Here is an 18,400-nt window from a genome sequence, read left to right as displayed (position 1 = left end):
AAGATGAGAATTGATTAATTATTTGAAATTATAATTATGCGAAGTAAATAAATATAATATATGTATATTTCTTTAATAATAAATTTTAATTATTTAGTTAGAAAAAAATTACAATTAACAAGTGATCAATGGCGGGTAAATTATTAAGTTCTGAACTTTAAATATTCACAAATTTATAAATCATTTAATTAGAAATTTGTAATTTTATCGTGCTATTATATAATAATAGTTATTTGGTTTTTATACAAAAATTTTTTCAATTCATTACACAACCCTTCTCACTTCAAAGAACCGTTTAAGATAAAATATTTGACCGACAGTCATAGCAGCTAATACAGATGCTTCGAAAATTGACCATAATACCACACGGAAATTGGTACTTTCGTTTATAGCTCTATGGTTACGATCACGTACCTGCAATGATAATATAAAATATTATAATTGTGATTTCATTGATTTTATATAAACAATTATAATTATTAAAACTAATACTAATACATACCAGCATGTACTCTTGCTCATTCTTAACATCACGTAAACTATTGCCCAAATCAGTAATCATATCATCTAATTTACGATGATTGACAGTTTCTTCGTCAGTCGGCAGGTTTTCATCCTTGTTTTTGGCAGGTTGATGAATATCAATGTTAAACATAACGTCTTTAGGTGTCATTGTACTTTTTTTATTGCTAAAACAGTAAGTATAACGTCCTTCAACGTTAGCAGCAAATGTGTATTTTCCACTTCCTTCTTGTTCACCTTCGTGGATAACATTTCCATCTGGTCCAACAATTTTTACATCAATATCTAAAAATCCACCTTCTGCAACTTCAAACGTTACTCCTGCAAATAAGAAAATTGATGAATTTAATAATCATTTTAACTGTAAATGTAAAATAAATATTGATAAAAAATGACTAACCCATCTTGGCATCTTTTGGTATTTTTTCAAAAAAACATTCTTCTGCATGTGCATCTACAGTTACAGTATAAGAATGTACACTGCAAATGCTACATAATAACAATACTAAATTAAATAATAATGTCATTTTGATATTTTTAAATTCAATTTTTATTTTACACGTATCTGTCAACGTTGATAATAACAAAATTTGCCTTTTATTCTACCTCTAGTGCCACGTACGTATGACCGGCGTAAACTGTGATCAACTCTAGGGAATTTTGCACCTTTCATTTCTGGGAACAGTTTTTTTTCCCTAGTTAAATTGTTAAAATTAAAAGCATCACTTAACAATTCTTTTTCACAAAATAAAAAGTAATTAAAAACTGTAAGTAACTTTTATAAAAACAATTTATTTTATATCAACATTGTCGGTCTTGAGAATTTTGTAATTTGAAAGAAAAAAAATTCAAACTTGGTCGTGAAACTGACTATTTTTTTAATTTCCCGGCACAATAGCGCTGCTGTGTGACATCTGTTTCATAATTCCTTTCTCGTTTGGTGTTAAGTGCGTGAGGTGCTATTTAATTTCGTTCAACGAAATCTAGATACACCACTTTAATAATTAATATAATTATTAAATAAACAGCCAAAATGCCACCCAAATTTGATCCTACTGAAGTTAAGAAAGGTATTTTTATAACATTAATTTTTTTTAATTAATATTAAATATTTTTCTTTGAGGTTAAGGTTATACCATGCTGCTTATTAAACGATATTAATATTGAGAAACGTCTGATAATGTTTAAAAATTTATTAACAAAAAAAATCACCAAGAGAAAATTATTTATAAAATTATATCTTTAAAAGCTTTAAAAATTATAAATACAATTTTTCAAAGATAATTTTCTAGCTCTAGCTTACAATTCATAAACTTAGAAATCAAAAAATATTGTCTTTTAATTTCAATGTTATTTTTTTAAAACTATTTCAGTATTCTTGAGATGTGTCGGAGGAGAAGTTGGTGCCACATCTTCACTTGCTCCCAAAATTGGTCCACTTGGTTTGGTAAATATACATTGATAATAAATTTTATTTATATTTGTCATAAATCATTTACAACCGTGGTCATTAATTTAAGTATGTTTTTAATATTACTGGAAAATTTCATTTGTAAAATTAGTCGCTAATAAAAAATGATATTAATGAAAATTGTGAAATTGAAATTTCACTCAATACATACAAACTCAGTCATTTAAAAAATAGCGAAAACCAAAAATCTGTAGCTACGTGAATTTAACCAATTCTTACTGCTAAAACTTGTTAAGTTAGCCGATTGTAAACTTTGTGAAATTTAAAATTAGCCGTTTCTAAATCCCTTGTAATTCTTTAACGAATCGACGGATCAAAAAACGATTTGAGGCATCTAAAAGGACTTACATAAATTTAGTTTTTCTGAAAACAAGAGCAGATTCGACAGAGTCATGCAAAAGTTAGAAGAAGTTTAAAAACGGCTAATTTTACAATCTGCTAATTTTATAAGTTTCTGCAGTAAGAATTTGCTAAATTTACGTAGCCTCAGATTTTTGTTTTTCGCTCCTTTATAAATGAATGAATTTATATTTGGTGAAATTTCCATTTCGCTAATTTCATTAATATCATTTTTTATTTGTGACTAATTTTATAAATGACATTATCAACTAATTTTTAAATTTATAGTTTATCAACGTTCGAGTTTACAAATGACTATTTTCCAGTAAACTTAAAAACATACTTAAATTAATGACCACAATTGTACATTGATCATATGGTACATCTAAAAAGTTGAGATTTTCCTTGATACTTATTTAATCGGTGTGAATAGTTACTTATTATCTAATGATCATTTAAAGTAATTTTTGTATTTAAAAATATTTATTGGTTCAATTAATTTTCTAGTCTCCCAAAAAAGTTGGTGACGATATTGCCAAAGCGACCAGTGACTGGAAGGGATTGAAAATTACCGTTCAATTGACAATCCAAAATCGTCAAGCAACTATCTCTGTTGTACCATCTGCTGCCTCGCTAGTCATCAAGGCCCTCAAAGAGCCACCACGAGACAGAAAGAAGCAAAAGAACATCAAGCACAGCGGAAATTTATCTCTTGATGATATCATCGCAATTGCTCGCACAATGAAGCCACGTTCTATGTCCCGTAACTTGAGTGGGACCATCAAAGAAATTTTAGGAACTTGCCAATCTGTAGGATGTACTGTGGAAGGAAGACCACCTCACGATCTTATCGATGATATTAATGCAGGAGAACTCGAAGTTCCAGAAGAATGAACTAAATACTGATTATTTTGTAAGTATTGGACCCACGGTTGGCTTTCTATTATTAAGTTAAGTATTTTCATTTGTGAAAGTAAAGTTTATATGAAAATTTATATTGACGAACTTGAAAATTTCAAAAATTCATACTAATTAATGATGTTTACTTTTTGAAAAATGAGTCGATACTATAGAAATTTGCAATTTTTTTCTTTAAATTAAAATTTAAATTGCTGGTTATGTATTTTTGACGATATAATTAAGTTCCATCTAATTTAATTCTTTATATACTGAAAAAAAAAAAATTTACTTGAATCAAATAAATAATTTTGAAGAAATTCATCTTTTCAATTTGACTAGAAAAATTCTTAAACTAAGAAATTTTTCTTGGTATGAATAAATTTTATTTGATTCAAGAATTTTTTTCTTGATTAAATTTGATGTTTTTTTTTTTCCCTCCATTATTTGATTAAAATATTCAAAAAATAATTTTCCTCATGATCAGATTAAAATTTTTATACTAATATTCCTAATTTTTTTAGTTTATTTACTTTTTTTTTAAATTTGATATTTATTTATAAGTAATCTTAATAATTAATAGTAAAATTCAATTTTAAAGGGTAATCGAAAAAGAAAATTATATTAGCTTTTTATAATTGAAGTTCTTACTGTGATTTTTTACCTTACAAAAATAGTCATCCTTAATTAGTACTGTGGCCTAAGTCATTGCAGTTAATTACTTGTAACTAATTTACTTTCATAATGAAAATATTTTATACAATGTATAGAAAGTGTGCAAGCTGACAATTTTACTCGCTATTGATAAACTTTTGAGATCGCTTTAATACATTGAACAATACTGAAATGCGAGATAAATAAATTTATCAATAACAGAAGATTGGATTAAAATTTTAAGTTTTTGGTTATATTATTTGTCTCTAAAATTGCGTATCAAAAATAAAAACTGAAAACTACACGATCAGCACTTATTAGTATGATACTGCTTCTAAAGTTCTTGCACTATTTCTTCGACAATAGTAGAAAGTATCAACTTACGGGTTCGTGGTCGAAGTTGGCATCTCATCCACCTGATGGGCATTTATTGAATCAGTGACTTTTATACACTTCATTAGCATTTTTGATATTGGATAAAACTTTACTGATGATTACTATGAAAAAAAATCGTGAATTTTTAAATAATAATTTATCTTGGTAACATTGGTCTTGATCTTGAAACTTTAAATTTATTTTTTATATTAAAAATGCTATGAGACTAAGGAACTATTCAATTATGCTATCAGCAATTTTTGCCATTGAGGAGTAAACCTCAATAAAAAATCACAATAATTGTTTAATCTCTGTGTCAATAATTATATGACAAGGTGTTTTTCCGATATTTTTAATCGAAATTATTTTATTAAATCAATGACTCCTAATTTTTTATATATCAGTTTTGGTAATATTTATGAATGACATTAAATTAAAACTTGTTTTTTGGCTTTTAAAGTTCTGGTTATTGACATTATGGTTAATTAATTGAATTTTTTAGTGAAATATATTATGATTATTTCTGATTATTTTTTTTTTCTTGTAATGTTTTCAGATGATTCTGGGAGTTTTGGAAAATAAACATTTGAAAAGTTAAATTTGTTTTTTTAATTAATTTAAATTAATCCTTAGTTTTTTTATGTGTTTTTGAACTGTATACAAAACTTTTATTTGTAAGTTTTAGTTAAAATAATTATTAAATTGAGAAATGTGCGTGAAAGATTTTATTTTTGCGTTTGAATATTAATTTATTACTTAATAATCAAATTTTAGTTGATGAAGTGAAATATCAAATTGATACAAAATGTAAATTAATCTTTTTACTTATTAAAAGTTAAATTGAAGATAAAGAAATTGAGAAAAAAAATTTAGCATAATAAAAATGTAAATAATTAAAAAATAGATTTGAATTCCGTAACATTTCTTGATATAAATAATATCTTCAATATCTTCAAAATTAATTGACAGATTATAACTAAATCGAATTTATTTTATTGCATTCGAAAGAATTAGATTGAATTTAGATTTTTTTTTATTTGACATCAATTCGCTAGATGATTTGAGAAACTTAGAAAATAAAGTTATCAATAAAATTTTTTACTTTAATATCCTAAACATTAATAAATTGAAGCGCTTAATCATTAAAATGCAATAGAAGTTTACAACGTCGATAGTACATAAATAAGTTTTCATTGATGACTAAATCGTATTGGTATTGTTTTATATTCGGTAAATACCGATACTAAAACTACACTTGAATGTTCTTGACTGAATATCACAGTGAAACTTTTAATAAAGTTTAAACAAGTTTATAATAAAAATTACAGTATAAATCTGTAATTCTAGAGTTACAACTTAAAGTTTAGAACCAGTGAGTTATTGTCCGATAAAAACTTTATTATTGAAAATTGATAATTGTTTTAAGAATTTAAAAATTATAGATAAAAACATAATTTTTCTTTCTTATTTAAAAGCTTTTATAAATCATAATTACGTCGATTCTCAGCGTAAATTTATTTTTGTGTGACTTTATAGTTCCCGGGAGCCGTAAGGGTGTAATCTATTATACGCCCTTGTGACATTCGTAATGCGATATATCAAGAAGTAATAAATTTATAAATTTACAATATTCGAAATTCATTTTAAATCAGCTACAGTTATGCAAAATTTCGAATGAATTATTTGATTTTTGTCCAAGTTACAACAGAACTTAAATAATTGAATAGCTGCTATTTATAGACTGGCGTGCTGTCAAAACAATAATAAAGTTTTATTAAGCTTTCTTCTGGAAAAAGAACTTGAATATAATGAAATCAATAAGCTTTAATTATTATTTTTTTTTATATTAATTGACGAGTATGCTTAAAAATAACTAACGTAACAATTGCAAAATAATTTAAAATTCACCATCAATATTTTTTTAAGTAACCGTAATCGATAAAAAATGCGCTTTTAGATGAAATCTCCTCTCACTAAAAATTTGCATTTTGTATGATTTTATTTTAGTATGTAAACAAGAAACTCGATTTGGGCACGCGCATCGATTGAATATACTTGAGCAAAAGCAAAGCCCTTTTTTATGCAAGGTAGCTAGGTGAATAAAAAATTCATTTAAAAATTAAACAAACAAGATAAGCTAAAGAAAAATATTTCAAGAGCTGAAATTCTTGTAATAAAAAATTTAATACATATTAAATTTAACTTTGTACCAATTTCATAAACTTTTACTTAATACCTTTGTTATTTTTTTTTATAATTTTTTATTCATGAGCTATCACTTCTACTCCGTTATTTATTTTTTATGTTAAAAATATGGATTAAAAAAATACAAGTTTTTATCTTAAAACTTTATCAACAACTGTGATTTATGTTTTAGAAATTGATCAAATGGCACCGTACTACTTAGCCAAATTAAATTTTATATTGTAGAATTAAACTTAATATTGTCTTAAGATTTTTTATATTTTTCTAAAAACTTTTTAAAAGGTCTCTAGATAAATCAACTTTGAACGTTTATTTAAAAAAAAAAAAAAAAGTAAACTATATTTAAAGAAAAAGTGACAGTGCATAATCGCAGCATTAAAGCATCAAAGTCGTTGGCTTTATAAAAAAAACTAACAAAATGATCTCAGAAGCATTTCACTTACGAAGCAGAAAAAAATAAAAAAAAAAAAAGTTATAATCGGATCATGTCAGGACAAAAAAAGGAATAAAAGAATATATTTATGACAATGGTACAACACAAAGGAATTTGAAAAAGCGATGTTGAATCCCATAGAGCCGTTGACTCAATATATTGAAAAGCCAATGTCGACAATGGTCGTCAGGACTTTAGTCCTATATTCTAGTTATACCAGTGGCAGGAGCGGTAATAACATTAGTTTCGATATCATGGCATTCATAGTGTATAATATATATATCACACAATAGAATTCGACCCCGAAAACATTAAAACCGAGTAATATCAAAGTTATCCATCTGTAACTAAATAAAGAAATATTCAACAGAGAAAGCTAGTAAGGGTATATCGGCGCTCCTTAAATTTGGCGTCATCATGGCTACTAACCCCACCTGCGTCTAAATTTCCGTGCGATAATTAACATCATAGCTTTCGCGTCAAGTCGCGTCATCCCCAAAAGGCAAAAGGAAAATCAATAAAATCCCGCGTCAACGGCCGACCACATACGTTCACCGTCTCGTTTCTACAACATATTTCGCGACCCCTCAAGTTGGTTGTTGCACACTCCCAAACGGAGTCCCAACATTATTGTTTAAGGGTGAGGGGACTCGCTGTTATACTTTGTTCTGTACTCCATATACCATATACTATATACCCCTTCACATGTGCTTGAACCTTCAACCATCCGACCTCGCATTCATATGCTATGGTGAACCAGAACCTTTCCTTTTCTCTTCTCTATAATATATCCTTGTTGTCATCGTGCTCTTATAATTATCTAACATCGTTCATTCATTGCGACCCACCATCCACCGTCGATGCTACGCTTCATGTCACAGTGTATGATACTGCCTTCCTCTCCTTCCTCTCATACCGCTCTTTCTCTAGATAAACCTTTATTTAAAGTATTATTAATAAATATATTATCTGTAGACCATGCAACATCTGCTCCTGTCGGCTTTAAACTTATTTACCTTTTTAATGCTAATTTTAAGTAGTTTCAAAAAAATCTGTCCTTGTTTTACGCGTTAAAAACTTTCACAATTCGTTAATTTTTACTTTTCGATAAAAAAAAAGCTAATTTGGAAATTAGGGGCGTCAATGATTAAATTTTTTGCAAAAATAAATTAATAGAATTAAATTTTTTTTTTTTGTCATTGAAATTCGAAAAGTTGATAAATTTTTTTCCAAATTGTTGAAATCACTACACACAGCAAAAAATTAAAAAAATTTTACACTTTTTATGTTAATTCTCTTGAATCAATATGAAAAAGTGTTAAAAATTTAACACAAATTTTTTTGACGCCATGATGCAAAATTTTTTATTCTGCAATTATTTGGATAAATTTTATCAATAATTTTCAATATTAAAAGTTTTTTAATTAATTAAAAAATCCTTTTTGATTATTATTATGATTCTTATCTTAAATGCGCCATAAAATTAATCTTTAAAAAAAAAAACATTAGAAAATAATGTTATTGAAATCAACAGAAATTTTACTATTTTTTGGTTTTTTATGTAAAAAAATAATTAGCACCAAAAAATTTCAATTTGTACTGTTTTACAATTTCACCTTGAGGAATGTTTTTCCAAAATCTTTGAGATATTTTTTTTTTTTAAATGATTAAATTTTTTTAAATTTCAGTATCACCCGAAAATTTTATTCGAATTTTTCGACCAAAAATAGGCCGGTCTCTATTTTCAAACCATTACTCTAGAAAATCCCATTAAGATCCGTATTATGATCCGAACAACCAAGTCGGGTGGCCACAATAACATAATAAATACTGGTGAATGCGAGCTGAATAATCTAAAATAAACAATAATAATGTAAATTTATACAAGTTAACTTATAATATAATTTTATGTACATATTATTATAGGGTGTTGTGGCCAAAAGCCGAAATACGTGCCTTTTAATAATTATTGAATAGATCAAAGGTAAAAAAATACAAGTTCTAATCAAAATCCAAAGTAAATTCAGCGTAGTAGTCAACAGTTAAATTACAAGTTTCAGGAATTGAATTGAAAAATATAATTTAAGATTTCTTCTTTGTACTTTTATCGTTTTACAGCATACGATTGTATAAAACACGACCTGGGGTGTTTTTCCGTCTCCCATTCGTTGGTCCATTGTTTGTGAATACACTAAGCAACAAAACCTCCAGCTTGACGTTATTCTTTACTTTTATCCACCCATCCAGCCAGTTCCAGTCTCCAGTCTTCAGTTCTTCTCAGTTTCCAGTGTATACCGACTGCACAATGACTTACAAAATTATATACTAGGTGGCACTGAAGGTTAGCGGTTTAGTGAGAGAAGCTCTATCCAGTCCGAAGCCCGATCGAACTACCGTGACCCTTCCCCATGGGTTTTATAGCAGCCGTCTCTCTCCGTATCGCCGTAGTTGCTCCTGCTTGTACAGATAGATAGACACTTCTGTCTTCTGTCAGTTAGTGCCGCGCCGCGGTCACGAAACCAACAATTTTAATTAAATTATCACAATAAATGTATGGAGTTTTACAAGTTATTGTTTATTATTGAATTATTATTCGATGTACATACGTAATAATAATTATTGCTAGTATTACCGCGAAGAATAGTTGACCAATGCCATGGGCACTTCACGAACTGTTTCTCGTGTATTTTCAAGGTCGTTTATAATCATAACAATGTGAATTTTGCCAGAGTGCACTGTGATTCTTTGTGATTAAAATTTCATATCGTGAATTATTAATAATAAATAGATTCTTTTATTATTTTTTATTTTTAAATTTAAATCTTACTACCGACTAAACCATGAATGGATTACTGAAGATTTTGTGTTTATTTATCCGATAAGTTCATGCTAAGCTTTATTTTTTTACTGACCTGGCTTTTTGGATATTATCCTGTTACAAAAAGGTAAAATAGATAATATAATAAATATTATAAAATATATACACTAGATAATTAACTCGTTGGAATTTAAGCCTCAATTTAAAAATCATATATATTAAATTTATGACTTTTTATTTTTTATTTTTCTTATTTCAGAACATTTAACCCAGCGTGATTTTTTTTATTGATAAAATATTGACTTTGATATGAATAAATTAAACAGTTAATTAACGAAGCAAATTTTTTCTTTTTTTTTTTCTTTCTTCTTTCGTTATATTTCTTATTCTCCGATGGGAATCAAGCGGAAACGCAGACGAAAGAATTCTGCGTATGGCATTCGTTAAAAATGTAAATGCGTACGCCAGTTACGGTCTATAACTCAATATAAAAGAATAGTAAGTGAAGAAGACAATTGAAATTATTAAACTTATACTTAGTTGTATAAGAATATCTGTCAGGTGATGAATAAAATATATCATCGTACCCTTAAGACTCTAGTTAAAGAGTCTCACTTGATTTCTTTATCTTCTTCCTCTTCTTCATCGTCTACTTTTTCTTCTTGCTCTTTATACTTGTTCTTTGATTCTTTTTCTTATTTCTTATAGCCTTTTTTTTTTTTTTAGATCTGAAAGTTTATAGTGAGAGTCCAATAGAAGTGTAGAGGCAATGCCGCCAGCCTTGCTTCTCATATCGACTTGATACTGGCTGCCTTGCTAACAGGTCGATATCGCGTGTGCCTCTTCTAGGTTGATGACTTCAGTCTAAAGAACACTCTCGGGGTTGTTTCAGATTCTCTCTATTAGGTCATCTGCTGTATACATATATTATATATGTAACATATTTCATTCAATTATTTGCATTCATTTTTCATTTAGATTTATTACACATGATACGAATAAAGATACAAACCCGTGAAACATGTCTATTCATTAGTGGTACTTTCATTAAGTTACGTGAATTATATAATTTATATCGAGGATGATTAAATTTGTGGTCATTAAATGGTCATCATAAATGTAAATAATGTGTATTAATTAAAAAAAAATTAAATATCGATAAAATAAATAGAAGAGTGCGCCAGCGTGGACGCATGCGCTTTTGTATTATTGGAGATTATATACCCGTGTATATATATACTTCTTTGTATACATTAAGGGTTAAAATCAATTTGTTATATTATAATTTATGGTATTTATCTTCACGCATAAATAAATTTAATTAATATTTATAAATTGATGGGAAAATTAATTTGATTCAAGAGAAAATATTTTTAACCAAGGAAAATTTTTCTCGAGTTTAGATAAATTTCTTTGTTTAAAATTTCTTTAGTCATGAACAAGAAAATTAAGAAATTTAATTGTATTTTTATTGAAAATGTTATAAACTATTGTATTGCTGCATTAAAATATCAATCAATATCAAGTTGATGGAAAAATTCAGAAAATATAGGAAATGACAAGAGATTGAAATGTTTTAGAAAAATTAAAAAAAAATCATGTACAGAATCAGTATTAAAATTAGACAAATGAATTTTAATATAATATATTACTTAATTATAGAATTGAGGCCATGAAATTTATAAAATTCTATACGAAATAGCCAAGGGGTAAATAAACATTATTGTTATTAATGTATTATGATAATGTTAGAAGAAATTTACTGAAATATCTTTGATGACTAGAAGAAGATTAATTTTTCTCCAAAAAATGAACAAAAAAATTTTCATGTATCAGAGGTCAAGTTACAGTTCAGTCAAATATTTCAATATCCTACCTAATAATTAGAAGTTATTAATGGAGAAACAAGAAAAAACTTTTAAAGTGGATATCACAAGTTAACTGAAGAAAATTAATGATGTTTGCAAAAGAGTTGATGGTAGCAAAATGTATTTTTAAATGCTAAAGTTATACGATGCAATAATTGCAGGAGTAAATTACTTGGCAATCAATCATTGTACTTTCATTTTCATAGAGATAGACTATAGCATATACCCCGTTGGTCGGAGGGTGAGAATATGGGTCTAAACTAGTGTCGCTTTTGTGATTAATGTTCATATAGAGCCCCGATAAATTGGCTTTCGCTTTATACACGAGAAGTGCAAGAATAAATGCGACTCACGTGCCAAGAGGACGTGCGTACGTATATTGATGAAATAAGGGTCGATATAGAGAGAAGATGTATGTACACATATATATTAATGAATAATAACAAGCAATGAGAAACAAAGTGAATCAAGTGGAAACCACCACATATGAAGGAGCAAGAGGAGAATGGGAAGAAGAGTTTACGTGTCCGATAAACGTCGGCGGTGTCTTCACATCCGGTTTAAGATGATGTACTGAATCATTGACACGGATGTACGTGAATATTTGCCAATTCTTTAACTAACACCCATCATATCCGTTTTTTTTTAATTTACACTTGGCAAAAAAAAAAAAAACACCATAAAACATGGACACTGTAAGTGAGAATTAAATTCATTCACCTTTTAATGAAACTAATTTTGCTTTTATTTATCTTTTTAGATAAGCGTTCTTAAGAAGTCTTTGACTTGGCATATGCCACAGAAAAATAAAATTTCAGAGAATTTCACCCTCTAATAGTTGTTCTAACTCAGTAAATTCCGGTGTTAATGGAAAGCAAGAGAACGAGCAAGAGAAATATAGAGTATGAGAAAAGAGAGTAAAAAAATATAAAAAAAATCGATCTATGTGACTCGAAAGAGTATATGAGAGTTTGGGGGCGTACTGAAATCCTCCTTGTTTGTGCTTGAAGTCGATTTACGAGCTAGAGCGAGACATGTTGGCTTTGGCTACCAGATGGTATATGCACACGAAACTGAGGGCTAGATTTCCCCGTAGACGTAATAAAAATACAAGGGCTCTGGGTAGTCCAAACGACGTTTGGGTTAACAAACGATATTGGATTATGCAGATATATACCATATACAACATCAACTAGGGGATCGGATCATCGGTTAGTGAATTGAAGAGCACTCATATCAAGACTATCAAGACCTACCTTATATCACTCGTTCGACAGTATCACATCGCCAAAAATTTTTATTCGTATTATTAAATTAATATTCACTCCTCTATGACTGTATAAAGAGTTAATAGGATTTTATCGTCTGCCTACCAGTAGTCATGATATTTTACATTCGTCCACGCATGAAATACTTACTAGTTAAATCAATATTACCTTTGTTATTTTGTACCTACAACTTCCACTGTATATATCTAATACTGCAACACTCTGTTGTTGTATAAATCTCATTGTATGACCTATTTATAAAATTCACTTTATAGCCATATTATTTGCATTAAAAGAATAGAAACAAGTAAAGTATAATAATAAAATATACATTATGCATCATGATTACAGAGTACATAGGTGGAGATATAGATACGGATACAGATAATGATAAAAGTTTAAAATATGTAATTGAAAAAAAGGAACGCGTCGTTGACGTGAATAATGAATTTTTAAACTTTTGTTTTTGTTCTTCAGTGTGATACACAATATATATACAACATAACATAGAGGGACAGTATTTTCTAGGGTGGTATGGTGTTACGATCGATAGAGGAAAAGGGATGAGCAACGGCGTTGCGCGGCATATAAGAGAGTAAATGTAACGTAGTAAGTTAGTAGGTGCGAGTGAGATGCCAATGAAAAGCAGGGCGTCGTTACAATGAAAAAGATGCGGCTTTGCTGTAACATTTCGCTCTTTTTAACATCCACTGGCATATATTATTATATGGCATGGCTTATGTTTAAAACCAACCAGCCATTTATTAATCTTTATTTTTTTAATCTTCTGTTTTATTTATAAAATTTGAAAATTCAAAAGTATTATCGCTAAACTATTTGGTAAATTTTGCTCTTTTACTTTTCTCAGTAATTTCTTTCAATATTTATGTTTATAATAACATTGTTATTTTTTTTTTTTCAGTAAATTAGTGGCAAGGGTGGGTACTTAGATGCGGTAGGCGGATAAGGATAGAGATGAGAGAAGAGTGACGAGGAGTAATCTAAATATAAACCTTATACTCTATCTGGTTTAGTTTGTTAGGCCGGGAAGTGGAGGAAAAGAAGTAAAATAAATATACTCGTTTCCCTCTTTGCAGACGACGTATCGCAGAAGCCGAGAAACGAGTATGAACAGATGGTACATGAGAAAATTTAAGAAATACTGAAAATAAATGCACCTGCATAAGTGTGTACGCACAGAGAGATTCTCTACTTGCCAGTATAGTAGTCTTTTCGCCAATGTTAATTGGTTGAGCATATACGAGTGTCAGTGCTTAATGACCGTCAATAAATCAATGCTCGCACGTGTATTCATGGAACAACTAGACGCTGAGAATGAGAAGAAGGGAGTATATATTCAATTGGGGAACACCCTGGTGCTATATAATTCTATAAAGAGTTTAAACGAAACACCGGAAGTGTGAGACTAATTTATTTAAATTTATTACCCTAGTCTTTATGAAGGCCACTTACTCTTAACATTTAATTTAGACAATATTTCATATTATCTTTATTTATCATTACCTATATTCTTATTCTTTAATACTCTCATTATTTAATATACTCGATCTAATCATTAATTTTAGTTTTATTTTCGATATACACACACTTTAGCTTATTTTTAAAACCCCAGTTTGTCGTTTAGTTCTGTTTAATTTATCCAATTAAAATAATTTAAAATAACAGATACTTTTTTACCATACTACCAGATCCTGAGTGCATAATAATCAATATCCCATTAATTTACTTTGATGTGAAAAAACAAAGTTCGATTTCCGATATTACCCGACATTAAACGACTATTCTATTTTTTTTTACAATGAAATATTACCTTTCAAGTATACGGCATTTAAAACAGTATACACATATCTGCTTATTCATCAAAATAAAAAAAATTATTAATTTCTATTTCACTGAGTAATGACGGTGGTATGAAAAAAATGAATGATGGATTTTTAGTTTTGTAATTTAAATGAATAAAACTTCTATTTTAATTACTACTAAAAAAGTTCCATTTTTTAGTCATTTTTTTCCACTCGAGGAGAATTCATTTATTCGTTTACTGAAATTAAATGTCTCGTGTTCAATCGTCTACATTAATTGGATTGTTACCTACAAACGAAAAAGATTTAGTTGCCAAGTTTTTTTCTTTTACCGCTTGTGAAATGTTTTTTAATTAAGATATTTCTGTCTTTGACGTGAATTCTGAAAATTGTTTTACTTGATAATTAATATTACAGATAATATATAAAACATGACAAATAAAATGAAAAGTTTATTTAAACTCAGTTGCAACAAAAAGTTACTGAGAAAAAAATTTTTATTTTTTTAGCTAAGAATTAAGATCGTTGAAAAATTTCAACAAACAAAATTGTTTAGTTTTTTCAAAAGAAATTCTTTCTTTTAATTTATAATTCAATATCTTAATTTACATTGTCAGATATAGGATTAATATTAATAATTTTGGAGGCTATAAAATTAAGAAAATATTTCTGAAAAATTGAAGCTTTGTAGTAAATTTTGCTTGACTGCACACGAAAAAAAAAAAGTGATAAAAAGAATATCGTCATATATATATATATATATATATATATATATATATATATATATATATATATATATATATATGAATATTTGTAAAAGTATATTTACTAATGATAGATAAAAGCTATCTTTACTAAAACTTATCGATAAGTAATCAATTCGGATTAATATTTGATGTATATCATAGTCACTTTTAGTTTTCAGTTCTAAGAAAAAAAAAAAAAACAGTAACAATTGCAGTTCAACAAATTAAACTTATCATTAAGTAGAAAAAAATCTCACAGTATGCGGCTTACTTTATTTATTCCAGCGTCAATTATTTACACTTCCTAGTGATGATGTATATTCTGCAAAAAGTTAAAAGTCTATGTTGTGATATTTACAGCGAGCAACGAGCGCAATTTGCAAACTGTTACAGTTTTTTTTTTTTTCTGTGGACAAAAGAAAATTTTAAACTACAATTCTAGTTTTATTTTATGAACTACAGGGAACTGACTGATATCAGTGTTTTAAAAAAAATGACGGAAACAGTTTATAGCTATTGATAAACAAAAATTTGTTAAAATTATATTTTTGATTCGTAATCTTAAAAAATACATAATACACAATGCAGAGTAAACTTTATCAGTCGGAAGTTCAATTTTAAATGTGCGATAAATTATAAAAAAAGTGATAATAATGTGACATTTATTAACGCTATTTACATACAAACGTCTCATTTAAGAAAGACAACCCACATTTATAAATTATTAAAGTAAATATAAATCATAAAATAATCAATCTAATTATGATGACTCACTTTTCTGAGTTGTTTTTTTTTAACATATAAGTTATGTTTTCATGCAATTGCATTAGATTAATTCAAAAAAATAATCCATAAATATTCTACATTAAAATGACGTTAGACAATTTTTTTTTAAATTGTGAATTATATTTTACATTGCATACATATTTTTATCAGCATTTTTAAACGTCGGAGTATCTAGAAAATTTTTCAGGAGATAATAAAAATGGTTTACTATTACCATCAAGAAGATATGATATGAGATATTATGTTATTTATTCAGAGTAGTAAATAAATAAATAAATAACTTCTGAAATCTTAAAGTAAATTGCATGATATTTATAAAACTCCAGTTCTAAACATAAAAATAGTCCAATCAGTGAAACGTTTCATTTTACTGACACAAGCTAAAATAAATAAATAATCAAAATATTTCGATTGAAATCAATACCTGTGAAAAAAAAAAAATTATTTTGTTTTACAAAATAAAAATCAATTTGCAGGAAAATAATTTCAATTTTTTATAGAAATGTGCAAGAAAAGCAGCGAGAAATTTGAAATAGCTATACAAGAGAATAATGATGATCAATTAAAATTTATGTTGGGTAAATTCATCCTTGTATGAAAATTTAATGATTAAATCAGGGATTCTTATCAAAAACTTACCTTTTGCTCTAGATGAACGATAAGTTCATAAAATAATTATAATTATATTTATAAAAGAATTATATTTTCTGTCATTATAAGTTAAATGGGAGAATATTTTCAGCTTTGTAATACAAATTGATTCAATTCGTATTAAATATGACGAAAATTAAATATGAAAATGACCCAGTAAAAAGGTTTTTTATAACAATGGTAATGGGAAAGTTGAATATATACTCTGTTCGATATAAAAAAAAATTAGGAAAACGGTTGGCCCTGAAGGCCATCCCTGCAACTTCCCGCTACTTACGTAATTAAGCGTTCAAAATTGCGCTTAGTACGTTTTTTAACTCGAAGAGCTCAAAAATATAATTTTTATGTAGTTTTGAGCTCTCTGAGCTCAAAAGTCTGATAGAAGTTTAATAAAACACTATTTTTTGAATTTTCAAACTGTTATAATTTTCGAATGAATCAACCGATTTTCATGCGGTTGGCGGCAATCGATGTAGTTTTTTGAGCTCTATAAAAAACTTAGAACAAAAAATTGATCCAATGAAAAATTTCGAAGTTATTACAAAAAAACATTTTTTTCGACAACGATATCTCACGAACGCATCAACCGATTCTGACGTTTTTGGTGGCGATTGATGGGGGTTTTCATGGTTAAGAGCTGATTAGTTTTTGAGACCAATCGGTTCAGCCAATTCGGAGATATTTGAAAAAATTAAAAAAAAAACAACTTTTTTTAATTTTTTTTTTGCATTATCTCGAAATCTACCGGTCCGAATTGGTTCCAACTCACAGGAAATCTTAGTTCGGCAAAGCCCTTTCGAATGCCACCAACCGCGATGAAATCGGTCAAGTCGTTCAAAAGTTACGAGAGGTTCACACACACACACACACACACACACACACACACACACACACACACACACACACACACACACACACACACACACACACACACACACACACACACACACACACACACACACACACACACACCCAGACGGGCGGGCGGACGGACATCATCGTAAAAATAGTCAGGAAAGCTTCTTAGGGCTTCCAAACGTCGAGATCTGTTGAAATCTCGATTTTTGCAAAACGGGGTAACAACAACATCTTCCCGATTTTTCGAAAATCATTGATTTTCTTAGCGGGAAGTTAAAAAAAATAATTCAGATAATTCGGCGCATTATTTTTTTCTCTTCCATATTTTTCACGAGAAAACATTAATAACTGTTTTGTAAATTAATTTCATTGTTAAAAATATATATTAATATGAAGAAAAAATTTTATAGAACAAAATATTATTTTTAGTTAACTAGAATAATTTTTGAGTTGATAAATTTTTTTCTCTTGGACAAATTGTACCTGATTAAAAACAATGAAACATTTCAAAATGATAATCTTGGTCCAAGTTTTTTTTTCTTGATCCAAATTAATTTTTTTATTGGTATGTGAAAGTGATATTTGTTTCAAAAGTATAAATTCCGAATAAAACAATATGTTTTTGCTCAGATATCGGAATATTGAAAAAGTTACCTTTAATGAAACTTAAAAATACTTAGATAAAC

General features: G+C 28.0%; 3 protein-coding genes across 3 annotated transcripts in view; 2 read left to right on the top strand and 1 right to left on the bottom strand.

Moving 5' to 3' along the window:
* Window positions 1–48: 48 nt before the first annotated feature.
* On the bottom strand, window positions 49–1,137 carry LOC141538027 (transmembrane emp24 domain-containing protein 2). The gene is made up of 3 exons (XM_074259286.1): window positions 923–1,137; window positions 503–843; window positions 49–414 (listed from the first exon to the last, which is right to left on the bottom strand). The coding sequence occupies exons 1-3, from the start codon at window positions 1,047–1,049 to the stop codon at window positions 265–267; spliced, it is 618 nt and encodes a 205-aa protein (XP_074115387.1). The 5' UTR covers window positions 1,050–1,137; the 3' UTR covers window positions 49–264.
* A 295-nt stretch (window positions 1,138–1,432) lies between these two features.
* On the top strand, window positions 1,433–4,857 carry Rpl12 (ribosomal protein L12). Its single transcript, XM_074259287.1, has 4 exons — window positions 1,433–1,592; window positions 1,896–1,969; window positions 2,840–3,245; window positions 4,815–4,857. Exons 1-3 carry the CDS (start codon window positions 1,556–1,558, stop codon window positions 3,224–3,226), a joined length of 498 nt encoding a protein of 165 aa, XP_074115388.1. The 5' UTR covers window positions 1,433–1,555; the 3' UTR covers window positions 3,227–3,245; window positions 4,815–4,857.
* A 4,417-nt stretch (window positions 4,858–9,274) lies between these two features.
* The window catches only part of LOC141537889 (discoidin domain-containing receptor 2-like), a 49,615-nt gene continuing 40,489 nt past the window's right edge, over window positions 9,275–18,400 (top strand). Inside the window, exon 1 of the mRNA XM_074259096.1 lies at window positions 9,275–9,841. The gene's annotated coding sequence lies outside the window, so the exon portion shown is untranslated. The remainder of the gene's footprint in view (window positions 9,842–18,400) is intronic.

This window comes from Cotesia typhae, unplaced genomic scaffold, assembly GCF_013202065.1.
Source record: "Cotesia typhae breed Kobodo isofemale line unplaced genomic scaffold, CoteBio_Ctyphae contig_20, whole genome shotgun sequence".
NCBI classification, from domain to species: domain Eukaryota; kingdom Metazoa; phylum Arthropoda; class Insecta; order Hymenoptera; family Braconidae; genus Cotesia; species Cotesia typhae.
Note: the sequence above shows the minus strand (reverse complement) of the source record. Positions and strands in the feature narration are given on the sequence as shown.

What these genes read in the sequence shown, in the direction of transcription:
- LOC141538027 (XM_074259286.1), bottom strand. Translation starts at nt 1,049, where the DNA reads ATGACATTATTATTTAATTTAGTATTGTTATTATGTAGCATTTGCAGT. An exon ending in ACCAAAAGATGCCAAGATGG is followed by an intron (nt 844 to 922) that starts GTTAGTCATTTT and finishes TCTTATTTGCAG; the next exon opens with GAGTAACGTTTGAAGTTGCA. An exon ending in ATGAGCAAGAGTACATGCTG is followed by an intron (nt 415 to 502) that starts GTATGTATTAGT and finishes TTATCATTGCAG; the next exon opens with GTACGTGATCGTAACCATAG.
- Rpl12 (XM_074259287.1), top strand. Translation starts at nt 1,556, where the DNA reads ATGCCACCCAAATTTGATCCTACTGAAGTTAAGAAAG. An exon ending in TCCTACTGAAGTTAAGAAAG is followed by an intron (nt 1,593 to 1,895) that starts GTATTTTTATAA and finishes AAACTATTTCAG; the next exon opens with TATTCTTGAGATGTGTCGGA. An exon ending in AAATTGGTCCACTTGGTTTG is followed by an intron (nt 1,970 to 2,839) that starts GTAAATATACAT and finishes TTAATTTTCTAG; the next exon opens with TCTCCCAAAAAAGTTGGTGA.